Here is a 13,146-nt window from a genome sequence, read left to right as displayed (position 1 = left end):
CTATTTTTTACAGAGACAGGGTCTCACTGTGTTGCCCACTCCTGTGTTCAAGTGATCCTCCCGCCTCAGCCTTTTAAAGTGTCGGGATTACAAGCGTGAGCCACCACACCTGGCTGAGCATTCTTGTTATAGCCTTATTCTTAATTTGAATAAATATTGAACAGATTAGGGCTAAACAGAATTTTATAAGATAGTATTAGAAGCTTTCCCTATCTTTTTTTTTTTTTTTTCCCTTGAGATGGAGTCTTGCTGTGTTGCCCAGGCTGGAGTGCAATGGCATGATCTTGGCTTACTGCATCCTCCACCTCCCAGGCTCAAGTGATTCTCCTGCCTTAGCCTCCTGAGTAGCTGGGACTACAGGTGCGTGCCACCATGCCTGGCTAATGTTTTTTAAAATTTTTTATTTTTTTATTTTTAGTAGAGATGGGGTTTTACCATGTTGACCAGGCTGGTCTCAAACTCCTGACCTCAGGTGATCCTCCCATCTCAGCCTCCCAAAGTGCTGGGATCATAGGCGTGAGCCACCACACCTGGCCTGAAGCTTCGCCTGTCTTGATACTGTTTCATTATTTGGTGTTAATTGGAACTGGTTTTTCATATGATTTTAAGTCCTCCTAATTCCTATTAACTTCTTCATGTTCCTTTTGCAGTCATGTTTTGTTGTATGTCCTTTTTTAAAATTCTATACTTGTCCTTTATCATTTGAATTACAAGAAAGCTAAGGCCATATATATTAGTCCATTCTCACGCTGCTAATAAAGACATACCTGAAGCTGGGTAATTTATAAAGGAAAGAGGTTTAATTGAATCAGTTCCACAGGGCTGGGAGGCCTCAGGAAACTTACAATCATGGCAGAAGGGGAAGCAAATGAGTCCTTCTTCACATGGCAGGAGGAAGGAGAAGAATGAGACCAAAGTGGGGGAAGCCCCTTATAAAACTATCTCGTGAGAACTCTCTCAGTATTATGAGAACAGCATGAGGGTAACCTCCCCCGTGATTCAGTTACCTCTCACTGGGTCCCTCTCATAACACATGGGGATTATGGGAACTACTATTAAGATGAGATTTGGATGGGGACACAGCCAAACCATATCATTCCACTCCTAGCCCCTCACAAATCTCATGTCCTTACATTTCAAAACATAACCATGCCCTTCCAACAGTTCCCCAAAGTCTTAACTCATTCTAGCATTAACTCAAAAGTCTAAGTCCAAAGTTTCATCTGAGACAAGGCAAGTTGCTTCCACCTATGAGCCCATAAAATCAAAAGCAAGTTAGTTACTTCCTAGATACAATGGGGATACAAGCATTGGGTAAATACAGCCATTCCAGATGGGAGAAATGGACCAAAACAAAGGGGCTACAGGCCCCATGCAAGTCCGAAATCCAATAGAACAGTCGTTAAACCTTAAAGTCTCAAAATGATCTCCTTTAACTCCATGTCTCATATCTAGGTCACACTGATGTAAGAGCTGGGCTCCCATGGCCATGGGCAGCTCCACCCCTGTGGCTTTGCAGGGTACAGCCCCCCTCCAGGCTGCCTTCATGGCAGGTATTGAGTGTCTGCAGCTTTTCCAGGCAAATAGTGCGAGCTGTTGGTTTATCTACTATTCTGGGGTCTGGATGACGGTGGCCCTTTTCTCAGCTCCACTAGGCAGTGCCCCAGTGAGGAAATGTAGAGCCCCACATTTCTTTTCCATACTACCCTAGCAGCAGACTTCTGCCTGGACATCCAGGTGTTTTCATACATCCTCTGAAATCTAAGCAGAGGTTCCCCAACCTCAGTTCCTGACTTTTGTGCACCCACAGGGCCAACATCACATGTAAGCCACCAAGACTTGAGCTTGCACACTCTGAAGCAACAGCCTGAGCTATATGTTGGCCCCTTTTAGCCACGACTGGGACACAGGGCATGAAGTTTCAAGACTGCACAAAGCAGCAAGGGCCTGGGCCCAGCCTAGGAAACCATTTTTTTCTCTTAGGCCTCTGGGCCTGTGATGGGAGGAGCTGCCCTGAAGATCTGTGACGTGCCCTGGAGACATTTTTCCCCTTGTCTTGGTGATGAACATTTGGCTCCTCGTTACTTATGCAAGTGTCTGCAGTCTGCTTGAAATTCTCCTCAGAAAATGGATTTTTCTTTTTTATAGCATCGTCAGGCAGCAAATTTTCCAAACTTTTGTGTGCTGCTTCCCTTTTAAATATAAGTTCCATTTCAAACCATCCCTCCCAAGGTCAAAGTTCCACAGATCTCTGGGGCAGGGGCAGAATGCTGCCAGTCTCTTTGCTAAACCATAAGAAGAGTGACCTTGGCTTCAGTTCCTAGAAGTTTATTATCTCTGTCTGAGAGCACTTCAGCCTAGACAAATCACTATCAGCATTTTGGTCAAAAGCCATTCAACAAGTCTCTAGGAAGTTCCAAACTTTCCCACATTTTCCTGTTCTCTTCTGAGCCCTACAGACTGTTCCATCCTCTGCCTGTTACCCAGCTCGAAAGTCGCTTCCACATTTTCAGGTATCCTTATAGCAGCACCCCACTATCTGCAGTACCAATTTACTATATTAGTCTATTCTCATGCTGCTGATAAAGACATACCCAAGACTATGTAATTTATAAAGCAAAGAGGTTTAATTGTCTCACAGTTCCACAGGGCTGGGGATGCCTCTGAAAACGTACAGTCATGGTGGAAGGGGAAGCAAACATGCCCTTCTTCATATGGTGGTAGGAAACAGAATGAGAGCAAAGAGAGGGATGAGCCCCCTATAAAACCATCTCGTAAGAACTCACTGTCACCAGAACAGCATGAGGGTAACTGCCCCCATGATTCAATTATCTTCCTTTGGGTCCCTCCCATGTGGGGATTATGGGAACTACAATTCAAGATGAGATTTTGGTGGGGACACAACCAAACCTCATATCCATAGTATTTTGTATTTCTCTAGGTATCTGTGTTTTTCTCATCTGGCAATAATGATTCTGAAGGGGGATCAAGATTTTTTTAAAGTAGGTGCTTTCCATTTTGAGTTATCTTTTTAAAGACTTGGGTATATAATTATATGTATCCCCTTTATTTTATTTTTATTTATTTATTATCATTATATTTTCAGACGGAGTCTTGCTCTGTTGCCCAGGCTGAAGTGCAGTGGTGCAATCTCGGTTCACTGCAACCTCCATCTCCCAGGTTCAAGCAATTCTTGTGCCTCAGCCACCTGAGTAGCTGGGATTACAGGCATGTGCCACCATGCCTGATTAATTTTTGTATTTTTAGTAGAGATGGGATATCACATGTTGGTCAGGCGGGTCTCAAACTCCTGACCTCAAGTGATCTGCCCACCTGGGCCTCCCAAAGTGCTGGGATTACGGGTATGAGCCACTGCACCCAGCCCTTGTATTTTAAGTAAGAGTACAATTTTGTGAATTTTGACAAGTGTTAGAATTATATAACCACCATACTCATGTTGTAGAGTATCTCCATTCTCCTAAAAAGTACCTCTGTGCTCCTTTATGGTCAGTTTTCTTTTTCCAACCACTAACCTGCTTTCTTTCACTATAGTTTGTGCTTTTTCTAGAATTTTGTTATGGTCAGTTTTCTTTTCCCAACCACTAATCTGCTTTCTTTCACTATAGTTTTTGTTTTTTCTAGAATTTTGTTAATTTGTCATACGGTATGTAGTCTTTTGTGTGTGACTTGTGTCACTGTTTTAATACTTTTGAAATTCATCCATCTCGTTACCTGTATCCATAGTTTTTTTCATTTTTCTTTTTTTTTTTTTTGAGACAGGGTCTCGCTCTGTCACCTAGGCTGAAATGCAGTGGCGTGATCATGGCTCACTGCAGCCTCAACCTCCCAGGCTCAAGCGATCGTCCTACCTTAGCCTCCCAAGTAGCTGGGACTACAGGCATGCACCATCACACCTGGCTAATTTATAAAATTTTTTGTAGAAACGAGGATCTCATTATGTTGCCTAGGCTGGTCTCAAACTCCAGGGGTTAAGTGATCCTCCTGCCTTGGCCTCCCAAAGTGCTGGGATTGCAGGCATGAGCCATTGTGCCCAGCCAGTAGTCTGTTCCTTTTATTTACAGAGTAGTATTCTATGTATGGATACATAATTTGTTTATCCATTCAGCAGCTCATAAACATTTGAGTCAATTCCAGTTTTAACTCTTTAAAAATTTTGCTTTCCTAAAGGTTAGAATCTATAGATGATCATGCCCTAAGTAGTGTGTCCTGGTCATGTACCTTGGAGCTTCCTGTACTTTATCAGGCAGCTCTCTTAGGCTGGACTCTGTTCTGGTCATTCTAGCCTGCTTACCTCAGATGTGCCCTTTATGTTTATAATAAACAGAAATTTATTTAGCTCATGATTCTGGAGGTTGGGAGGGGCCTGCATCTGGTGAGGGCCTTCTTGCCCTGTCATCTCATGGTGGAAGGCAGAAGGGCAAGAGAGCACTAGGGAGTGGGGGAGGGGAAGGAGAGGCCAAATTCATCCTTTTATCAAGAACCATTAATCCGTTCATGAGAGTAGAGCCCTTGTGACCTAATCACCTCTTAAAGGTCCCACCTCTAATCATAGTTGCTTTGGGGATTAAGTTTCCAAAACATGAACTTTGGTGGACACATTCAAACCATAGCAGAAGTTTGCTCTGCTCTAAGGGCAGAACACTTAGTTTGAATCTATGATTTGTCTACAAACTCTTGGAGACACATGTCAAGATTTCCTAAAAATCCTTTGTTCCTTACTTCAATAACAGTTTGGAGTGGCTCTCTGAGTTTTTGCAGGTCAGCAAGCATCTAACTGTGGAGTAGTAAGCATTCTTTAAACTCTCAAGAGATTCTCTTGTGGCCTGCCTCACTGGGGATGAGAAGCATGGCCTTTCACCCCTTACCTCTTATGGGGATAGTGCATTGCATTCCCAACTAGGATAAAAACTCTCTTGAAAGAAATCTCTCTCTTTCCTTAGTCTTTAACCTTTTCTGTAGATTGGCCATGGGTAACAGCCTTGGTTGCAGAACCAGTTTGGGCTACCTTTTTGTAACTTGTATAGGGGTGTCTGGTGCCTCTTTTTAGAATATAAAAGTGTGTTTCCATTGTTCTCAGATCTGGGCTTTGACACACAGTAACGATTCCATCTTTACATTTTACTGCATACAGTTCCTTAGAATAAGCATTCTACTTCCTCTAACTGTGGAACCCGGGGCTGAGCAAGGAAAATATCACTTTTCTAGATTTAGAGCACCTTCTATGTGGTAGGGACTAAACTGAGAGTCATAAAATCTAGGTTCGTTTTGGCTCATTAACTAAATAAATATATAAATAACTGTAGTTTCTAGGACCTCAGGTTCCTTAACTATAAAAAGGATTTAAATGAGCCGTTCCAGATGTAACTGCCTATAATTTCATGATAATTGTATGTATCATTAATTATAAAATAATTGTGCAGAAAGCAATAGCAGAATCCATAAAAGGTCAAATGATGGCCTTCTAGGAATTCGCTTTTTTTTTTTTTTTCAGACGGAGTCTTGCTCTGTCACCCAGGATGGAGTACAATGGCGCGATCTTGGCTCATTGCAACCTCCACCTCCCGGGTTCAAGTGATTCTTCTGCCTCAGCCTGCCGAGTAGCTGTGACTACAGGCACGTGCCACCATGCCTGGTTAATTTTTGTATTTTTAGTAGAGATAGGGTTTCACCATGTTGGCTAGGATGGTCTCCATCTCCTGACCTCGTGATCCGCCCGCCTTGGCCTCCCAGAGTGCTGGGATTACAGGCATGAGCCACTGCACCTGGCCTGGGAATTAGTATTTTTAACATATATGGCTCAAACTACTAATATTAGTGAAATATAACTTAGGAAGGAATTGAACATCATAGTGGGAAAATTATCATAGGACATGAACAGAAAATTAACAAAAGAAAAATGAAAACTGCCAGTTAACAATGTTTAACCTGATTGGGAATCAAAACATGCAAATTAAATCAAAAGTAAATCAAAACATGCAAATTAAATCAAAACGTGCAAATTAAATCATTTTATCACAGTAGCAAGGATTTTTAAAAATTGATGCTAATAGCCATTAGCATTAAGGATGGGTAAACTTGTGGGAAAATAAGCACTCTTATGATTCCAGTGAAAGTGTAAATTAGTATTAACCTTAGATGTTTAAAAATTATGATGCCAGTCTATATTGATATGGAACCATGCCTGTAATATATTTTTAAGTGAAAACTATGTATAAGCTTATTGCTTGGTGGGGGAGAAGAATGCTCCCTTGTATACGTACTTGAATATGTGTATGCTAGAGAAAACTGGACTGCTAGGCATCAGAATTTTAATAATGATTATTTTTAATTGGTGGTTATATGGATGATTTTTCTATCTTACCTATACCTTTGTATATAGACTGAATTTTTGTAGTATTTACTAGTTTTAATTTTTAAATAGAGAAAATGTGCATATTGCTAAAAGTTCAGATTATTTAAGGTTTTACATTGAAAAGTAATTCTTTCACGCCATTCCCTCCAGTTGCCCATTTCCCTTCCCTTCCCCAAGGCTGCTACTGTTAGATATATATACACACACACATATATATATATGGGACTACAGGGGCACACCACCACACCCTGCCAATTTTTATATATATTTTTTTTTGTAATAGAGACAGGATTTCACATGTTGCTCACGCTGGTCTCAAACTCAAGCAGTTTGCCTGCCTCTGCCTCCCAAAGTGCTGGTATTATAGGCGTGAACCACCGCCCCCAGCCTCAGGCTTTTTTTAAAAATACAAATGGTTGCATAGTGTACTGGATTTTTTAGCCCTTATTTTACAACCCATAGGAGTAGGAGTACTCCTAGAGCTGCCTCATTCTTTTGAAGCAGAGATAAATATCCTTATACATATTTATTTATGCATATATGTAAGTATATCAATGAGATAAATTTCTCGAATTACTAGGTCAAAAGTAGAGTGTATTTAAAACTGATAGATACTGTGTATGACCATTAGAAATTAGGAAAACGCACATCATTTATCTTATTTTTCTCTCACTCTCTATATCCAGTCCATCTGCAAATCCTGTTGACACTACCTCCAAAATAAATTCAGGACCTGACCACTTCTACTACTCTGGTTCAAGCTGCCTTCTCTTATCAGGATTTTATTTCAGTAACCTTTTAACGGTCTCCTTGCATCAGCTATTGCCCCTTCATTATTAGGAGCCAGAGTAATCTTTTCAAAGCATGTATTATATCAGCCCTTGGCTCCAGATCCTTTCAGAGCAAAAGGCAAAGTCTTTGTGGTGTCTTATAAAGCCTGGTCAGCACCTCTCCTCTTCCCTAAACAATCTCTCTGCCCTCCTTTGTGATCACGTTTGATACTGTTGACTCCTCTGGAGCCACACTGACCTCATTGCTGTGTCTGGGTTATGTTCAGCAAGCTCCCACCTCAGGGCCTTTTGCAGTTGTAGTTCCTTCTGCCTGAAATACCCACGTGGTTCACTCTCTGAGTTCCTTCAGGTCCTTTAAAACTATCACTTTATGGAGAAGCCTTTCCTGACCATTCTGTGTTAACTAATAATTTTCTACCTTCTCCAAAACCTTGTCTTCCTTTTCTCCTGCTTTACTTATTATGTTCCGTTGTACTTACTACTATCTAATATATATATATATATTTTTGAAATGTTTCCAAGCTATAATTCTAATATGTTTTGAACTGTCCAATATGGTAGCCACTAATCACTTGTGGCTGTTGACTACTTAAAATGTTGTTAGTCCACTTGAGGAACTAAATTTAATAGAGGAACGAAATTTTTAACTGTATTTAATTTCAGTTAATTTAAATGTATATTAAAAAACGGATACCCAGTTCAGTTCATGGAAAACTTTTAAGTATATTTGGAACAAGTTGGGTATGTGAGTTTACTTTTTCAGCTGTAAATTTTATGAGATTCAAATTCAGATCAAGTATTTCTGATGAAAATTTAGCATCCAAATTGAGATGTACTATGAGTATGAATACACACTGGATTTCAAGCACTTAGGAAGGAAAAAAGAATGTTAAGATCCTTCAGTAATTTTTAATATTGGTAACATGTTGAGATTGTGATATTTTGTATATATTTAGCTCAAGAAAGAAATTAAAATTAGTTTCACCTGTTAACTTTTTACTTTTTAAAATCTGGCGCTTGAAAATTTTAAATGTGGCTCATGTTTTATTTCTGTTGGACAGTGCTGCTCTATTTACTTGTGGAGTTGTTTGTTGTGTGTATCTCTGCAGTAGAATGTGAGCTCCATGTGAACAAGGGTTTAGTCTCTTTTGTTCCCTGCCCAACTGGTAGGTATCCAGTAAATTTTATAGAACAAATGAGTAAATTTGAATGAATCTCCCCCCCGCCCCAAAAAAAAGTCAGTATGAGTAAAATTAAAACAGTTTATATGTACATCCTAGGACCTAAACAAAAAGTTATGGTTAGTATGTATAGAATGCTTATAAATAAGGTATAAATACAAAAGGACAAAGGAGGCTGGGTATGGTGGCTCATGCCTATAATACCAATACTTTGGGAGAATGAGGTAGGAGGATGGTTTAGTCCAGGAGTTTGAGACTAGCCTGTGCAACAAAGTGAGATCTTCTCTCTACAAAGAATAAAAACGTTAGCTACATGTGATGATATGCACCTGTGGTCCCAGCTACTCGGGAGGCTGAGGAGGGAGGATTGCTTGAGCCCGGTAGGTCAAGGCTGCAGTGAGCCATAATCATGCCACTGCACTCCAGCCTGGATGACAGAGCGAGATCCTGTCTCACACAAAAAGTGGGGAATGAGGGGCAAAGGATATGAATAGGCAAGAATAGAAATCCAGACTTAAATTACAAATATTCTTTGACCTAGTTTTTCCATATCTAGGAATTTAAGGATATAATCACAGATGTGTACAAAGAGTTTTCTATAATGTTTATTGCAGCTTTTGTATAATACTAAATTTGAAATTGAATGTACTCTTCAGGTTGCTAGAGAAATCCAAAGAGGGAGGGGTATAGAATGGCAACTTAGGGAAATATTTTAAGATTCTGTGTTGGTCAGAAAGTCTATCTAGTGAACCAAATTTATATTTTCAGTTGATGTGTTAGGAAAATTGATTATATGTATATACTAAAATAAAATTTGTTAAACATTATCTATAACTCTTCAAAATTAAATTTTTAAAAACTTTTTACTGTTCCATGTAGGTATATCTTATTTCCTTGTCTCTTGATAGATTTCAGGCTTAAACTGAAGAAGTAATTTGTTCAAAAATCTTATTACTAGAAAGTAATGACAAATTTATAGTTTTCATTTCTAGTGTATATTAACCATAGGTCATTGTAACATCCTTTCTCCACAATAAAAATGGAAACTGTTTTGTGGAAATCATTTTATGTAAATATGTATTTAATACTTATTTCATCTTTCTTACCTTTCAGAATTACCATGAAATTATGACTCGTCATCCTGAGAATTATCAATGGGAAAACTGGAGTCTAGAAAATGTTGCTACCATTTTAGCCCACCGGTTCCCCAATAGTTACATTTGGGTGATAAAATGTTCCCGAATGCATTTGCACAAATTCAGCTGCTATGACAATTTTGTGAAAAGTAACATGTTTGGTGCCCCAGAACACAATACTGACTTTGGAGCTTTTAAGCACCTTTACATGTTATTAGTTAATGCTTTTAATTTAAGTCAGAATAGTTTATCAAAGAAAAGTTTGAATGTTTGGAATAAGGACTCCATAGCATCTAACTGTAGATCCAGTTCTTCTCATACTACGAATGGTTGCCAGGGAGAAAAAGTGAGGACCTGTGAAAAGTCTGATGAATCTGCCATGAGTTTTTATCCACCATCACTAAATGATGCATCTTTTACTTTGATTGGATTCAGTAAAGGTTGTGTTGTTTTGAATCAGTTGCTTTTTGAATTGAAAGAAGCCAAGAAAGACAAGAACATAGATGCTTTTATCAAAAGCATAAGAACAATGTATTGGCTGGATGGTGGTCATTCTGGAGGAAGCAATACTTGGGTTACTTATCCAGAAGTCTTGAAAGAATTTGCACAAACAGGGATTATCGTTCACACTCATGTAACACCTTACCAAGTACGTGATCCAATGAGATCTTGGATTGGAAAGGAGCACAAGAAATTTGTTCAGATACTTGGGGATTTTGGTATGCAGGTGACTAGCCAAATTCATTTTACAAAGGAAGCTCCTTCCATAGAGAATCACTTCAGGGTTCATGAAGTATTTTGAGATTACAGGTATATTAATGAACTTGTTCACTGGAAGAACATAAGCACTTTGAGTGCTATAAATTCAGATTATGGGATGTAATTCATACCTGCATTGTCAGTTTTGGGGTATGGGGGGAAGCACACATTCCTAAAATGTGAGTGTAATGTGCAATAGTATTTTTTGCTTGTGAATGTGAGCAGTTATTAATTTGGATTGAGTTAGAATTAGTTAATTTGAAATCTAACAAGGTGGTTTGTAATAATCCTGAGGAGATATAAGACCCTTAAAAATGAAAGTTACAACGTAGTTCTTATAAAAGGTAACTAAAATTGTTACTGTTGGAAATAACTGCTTTTCTGAGTAATGTTTTAAACTAATTTGGTGACATTTTAACAGTAACTAGCTATTTTAAGTGGAAATATTTTCATTTCTCTTCAAACAAAAGCAAGGGTACGATGCTGTTTTCTCTCATTTTGGAATAACTGTACCCTGCCTCTTGTGTTTTTGTAAACTCCTTGACTCATTCTTTAATGTGTCACCAAGTACTTTTCTCATGAGAGTCAACATATATTTGTTTCCAGATGTCCAAAAGTGTACAGTAGTGTAAAGGTGGTTTTTAAAAACATAGCCAGGTGTGGTGGTGTGTGCCTTTAGTTCCAGCTACTCAGGAGGCTAAGGCAGGAGGATTGCTTGAGCCCAGGCTGTGGGTCACCATGATTGTGTTTGAGACTAGATATTGCACTTCAACCTGGGCAACATAGTGAGACTTCATCTCTAAAACAAAATGAAACAAAATTACACTTAAGCACTATTGTTTAATTTTTAATTGTCAGTTTTTTATTATTTTGGATAAGACATTCTGGGGTTTCTTGAATCTTGGCCAAAAACCAGTTGTTTTGGAAAATTGCTTTAAATTGAGCATATTTATGTATATTGGATAAAAATGTACTACAGAGCAAATTTCAAATTTTTCATTAATCAGTCTTTTTGAAAGGATCAACTTGGATAAAATAAATATATAAAGCTCTATTTGTTAGAGCTCTATTAAAAAGGAAACAGATTCCATAGATCTAAGTCAGTGTTTCTCCAGAAGCATGATTTTGTCTGCCAAAAGAAAATAGCTCTCTTTGGCCAAAATGCAAAATTACACTGCTATAAGAAAAGTTACAAGGGAAAGTTTGAAGACACAAATGATTTAATTTTGGCTCAAAAACTGAATTTGCTTAACACTGCTACATAATTTGGGTGAAGTTTCCTTCTGCCCGTTTTTCTTGACCTAGATAAATACACTTTGAGAAATCCAGATCTAATGAATGTCAACCAACATTGACATTGTAATTGGGTGATTACAGTAAAAGGTGAGCAGTTTGTTGTTTATTAATAATTAGCTTTTGCAGGTCATGAAATAGCAGGGAAGTAACATGCTGCTTTAGGACTTAAAAAAAAAAAAAAAAGACACTGAAGCTTAATACCTTAATGACCCAGAAGACCTAGATTTATAAAGCCATATAGAATAAAAATGTTAATTTCTTGGTTTCTTCCCAGAATTATATTTTAATAACTCTATAAATACATTCCAAATATTCGGAGACTCATGAGAAAGAATTCTTAACAAATGCTTAAAAATAACATCTTTTTGGTGTTTTAACACTTAATTTTATAAACTGCAGAACAGCATCGCTAAATGGTTTCTTTTTTTTTAAAGACAAAGTAGTATTATGTTGCTTCAGTTTCTTTAAATACCTCCTGTTTCTTTTGAGACCAAAAATTCCCATGAAGGAAATAAATCAGCCTGATTTTAACATTTTACATATTACATTGCCTTTAAGCACTATGATTGGATGGCTTTTTTTCTATTTGTTTAATAATCCTTGGTTAAATTCACACGTATCTAAAGTAAAGTAGCTGAGTTACCGAATTCTATAAGGGGAAGAAAAAGCATTTATTTTCACATGATTAACTGAAATGGAAAAGACATTTAGCAGAATTCATTTAAAAATAAAATATTTTTTAAAAAATCAGACGTATTTAAAAATCTGGGTTCTTTGTCTATCCAGTATGTGAATGCTTAATTATAAATGTTACATGTTGATGGATATTAAGAGTAACTCACCAGGCACCAAAACTGCCATCATAGCAAAATGAGACAATATTGAAAAGAAAAAATATTTTCTGGAATGAAAATATGTTCAAATTGATCCATATTCAGATATTTTCTATTTAATATTTCAGATTGGTCCTTTGTCCACATGTAAAACTTATTGTAATGTTAATTTATACTTTTGGTTTGTGCCTTTGTCATGAGTTGAGAAAAGTAGTCCTACAAATAATGTGAAAGTTGTTACCACCACAGCATGAATGTATAATTGTATTAAAATTGATCATCCACAGAAGTTTGTTTGGATGTGCTTTATATTATTAGCATTGTTAAAACTTCAGATTATTTAAAAGGAAGCCATTTCTGTCTACCCTGCTAGGTTGGGTTTGTATACAGTAAGTCCTCACTTAACGTATCAGTAGGTTCTTGGAAACTGGGACTTGAAGCAATATAACAAAACCAATTTTTTTCTCATTGTTTTAACTAGATGACAATGAACAAAATGTTGAGGACCTGCTGTTTGTCCTTTTGTTTAAAGTCACAGTTTCTTAAGAACCTGTGCACATTGAGGACTTACTCCTATGTCTTTTCATTATCCTCCATGTCTTTTCAAATGAGCAACTTTGAACCTTTTTTGTACAAATACATATCTTCTTCCTTTAAAATTGCTCCATAAAAATTTGCACTATATCCACTTCTTTTATTGGATTTCATAGAGAACAAAACCTCTAACAAGTTCATCCTTTTCTCCTTTTGGTGCTAATCATCTCAGGGATCTGTAGT

At 37.7% G+C, this 13,146-nt stretch overlaps 1 protein-coding gene across 1 annotated transcript in view; it reads left to right on the top strand.

Annotated features, from left to right (window-relative positions):
• Positions 1 to 12,658, top strand: part of LOC105535441 (chromosome unknown open reading frame, human C2orf69) — a 15,739-nt gene extending 3,081 nt beyond the window's left edge. The window contains exon 2 of the mRNA XM_011974550.1: positions 9,459 to 12,658. Within this exon, the coding sequence (XP_011829940.1) occupies positions 9,474 to 10,283 (810 nt within the window). The 5' untranslated portion in view covers positions 9,459 to 9,473 and the 3' untranslated portion in view covers positions 10,284 to 12,658. The remainder of the gene's footprint in view (positions 1 to 9,458) is intronic.
• Positions 12,659 to 13,146: the final 488 nt, after the last annotated feature.

Source organism: Mandrillus leucophaeus, unplaced genomic scaffold (assembly GCF_000951045.1).
Source record: "Mandrillus leucophaeus isolate KB7577 unplaced genomic scaffold, Mleu.le_1.0 Scaffold146, whole genome shotgun sequence".
In the NCBI taxonomy this organism is placed as follows: domain Eukaryota; kingdom Metazoa; phylum Chordata; class Mammalia; order Primates; family Cercopithecidae; genus Mandrillus; species Mandrillus leucophaeus.
The sequence above is the reverse complement of the archived record's forward strand: the minus strand, read 5'-3'. Positions and strand labels throughout refer to the sequence as shown.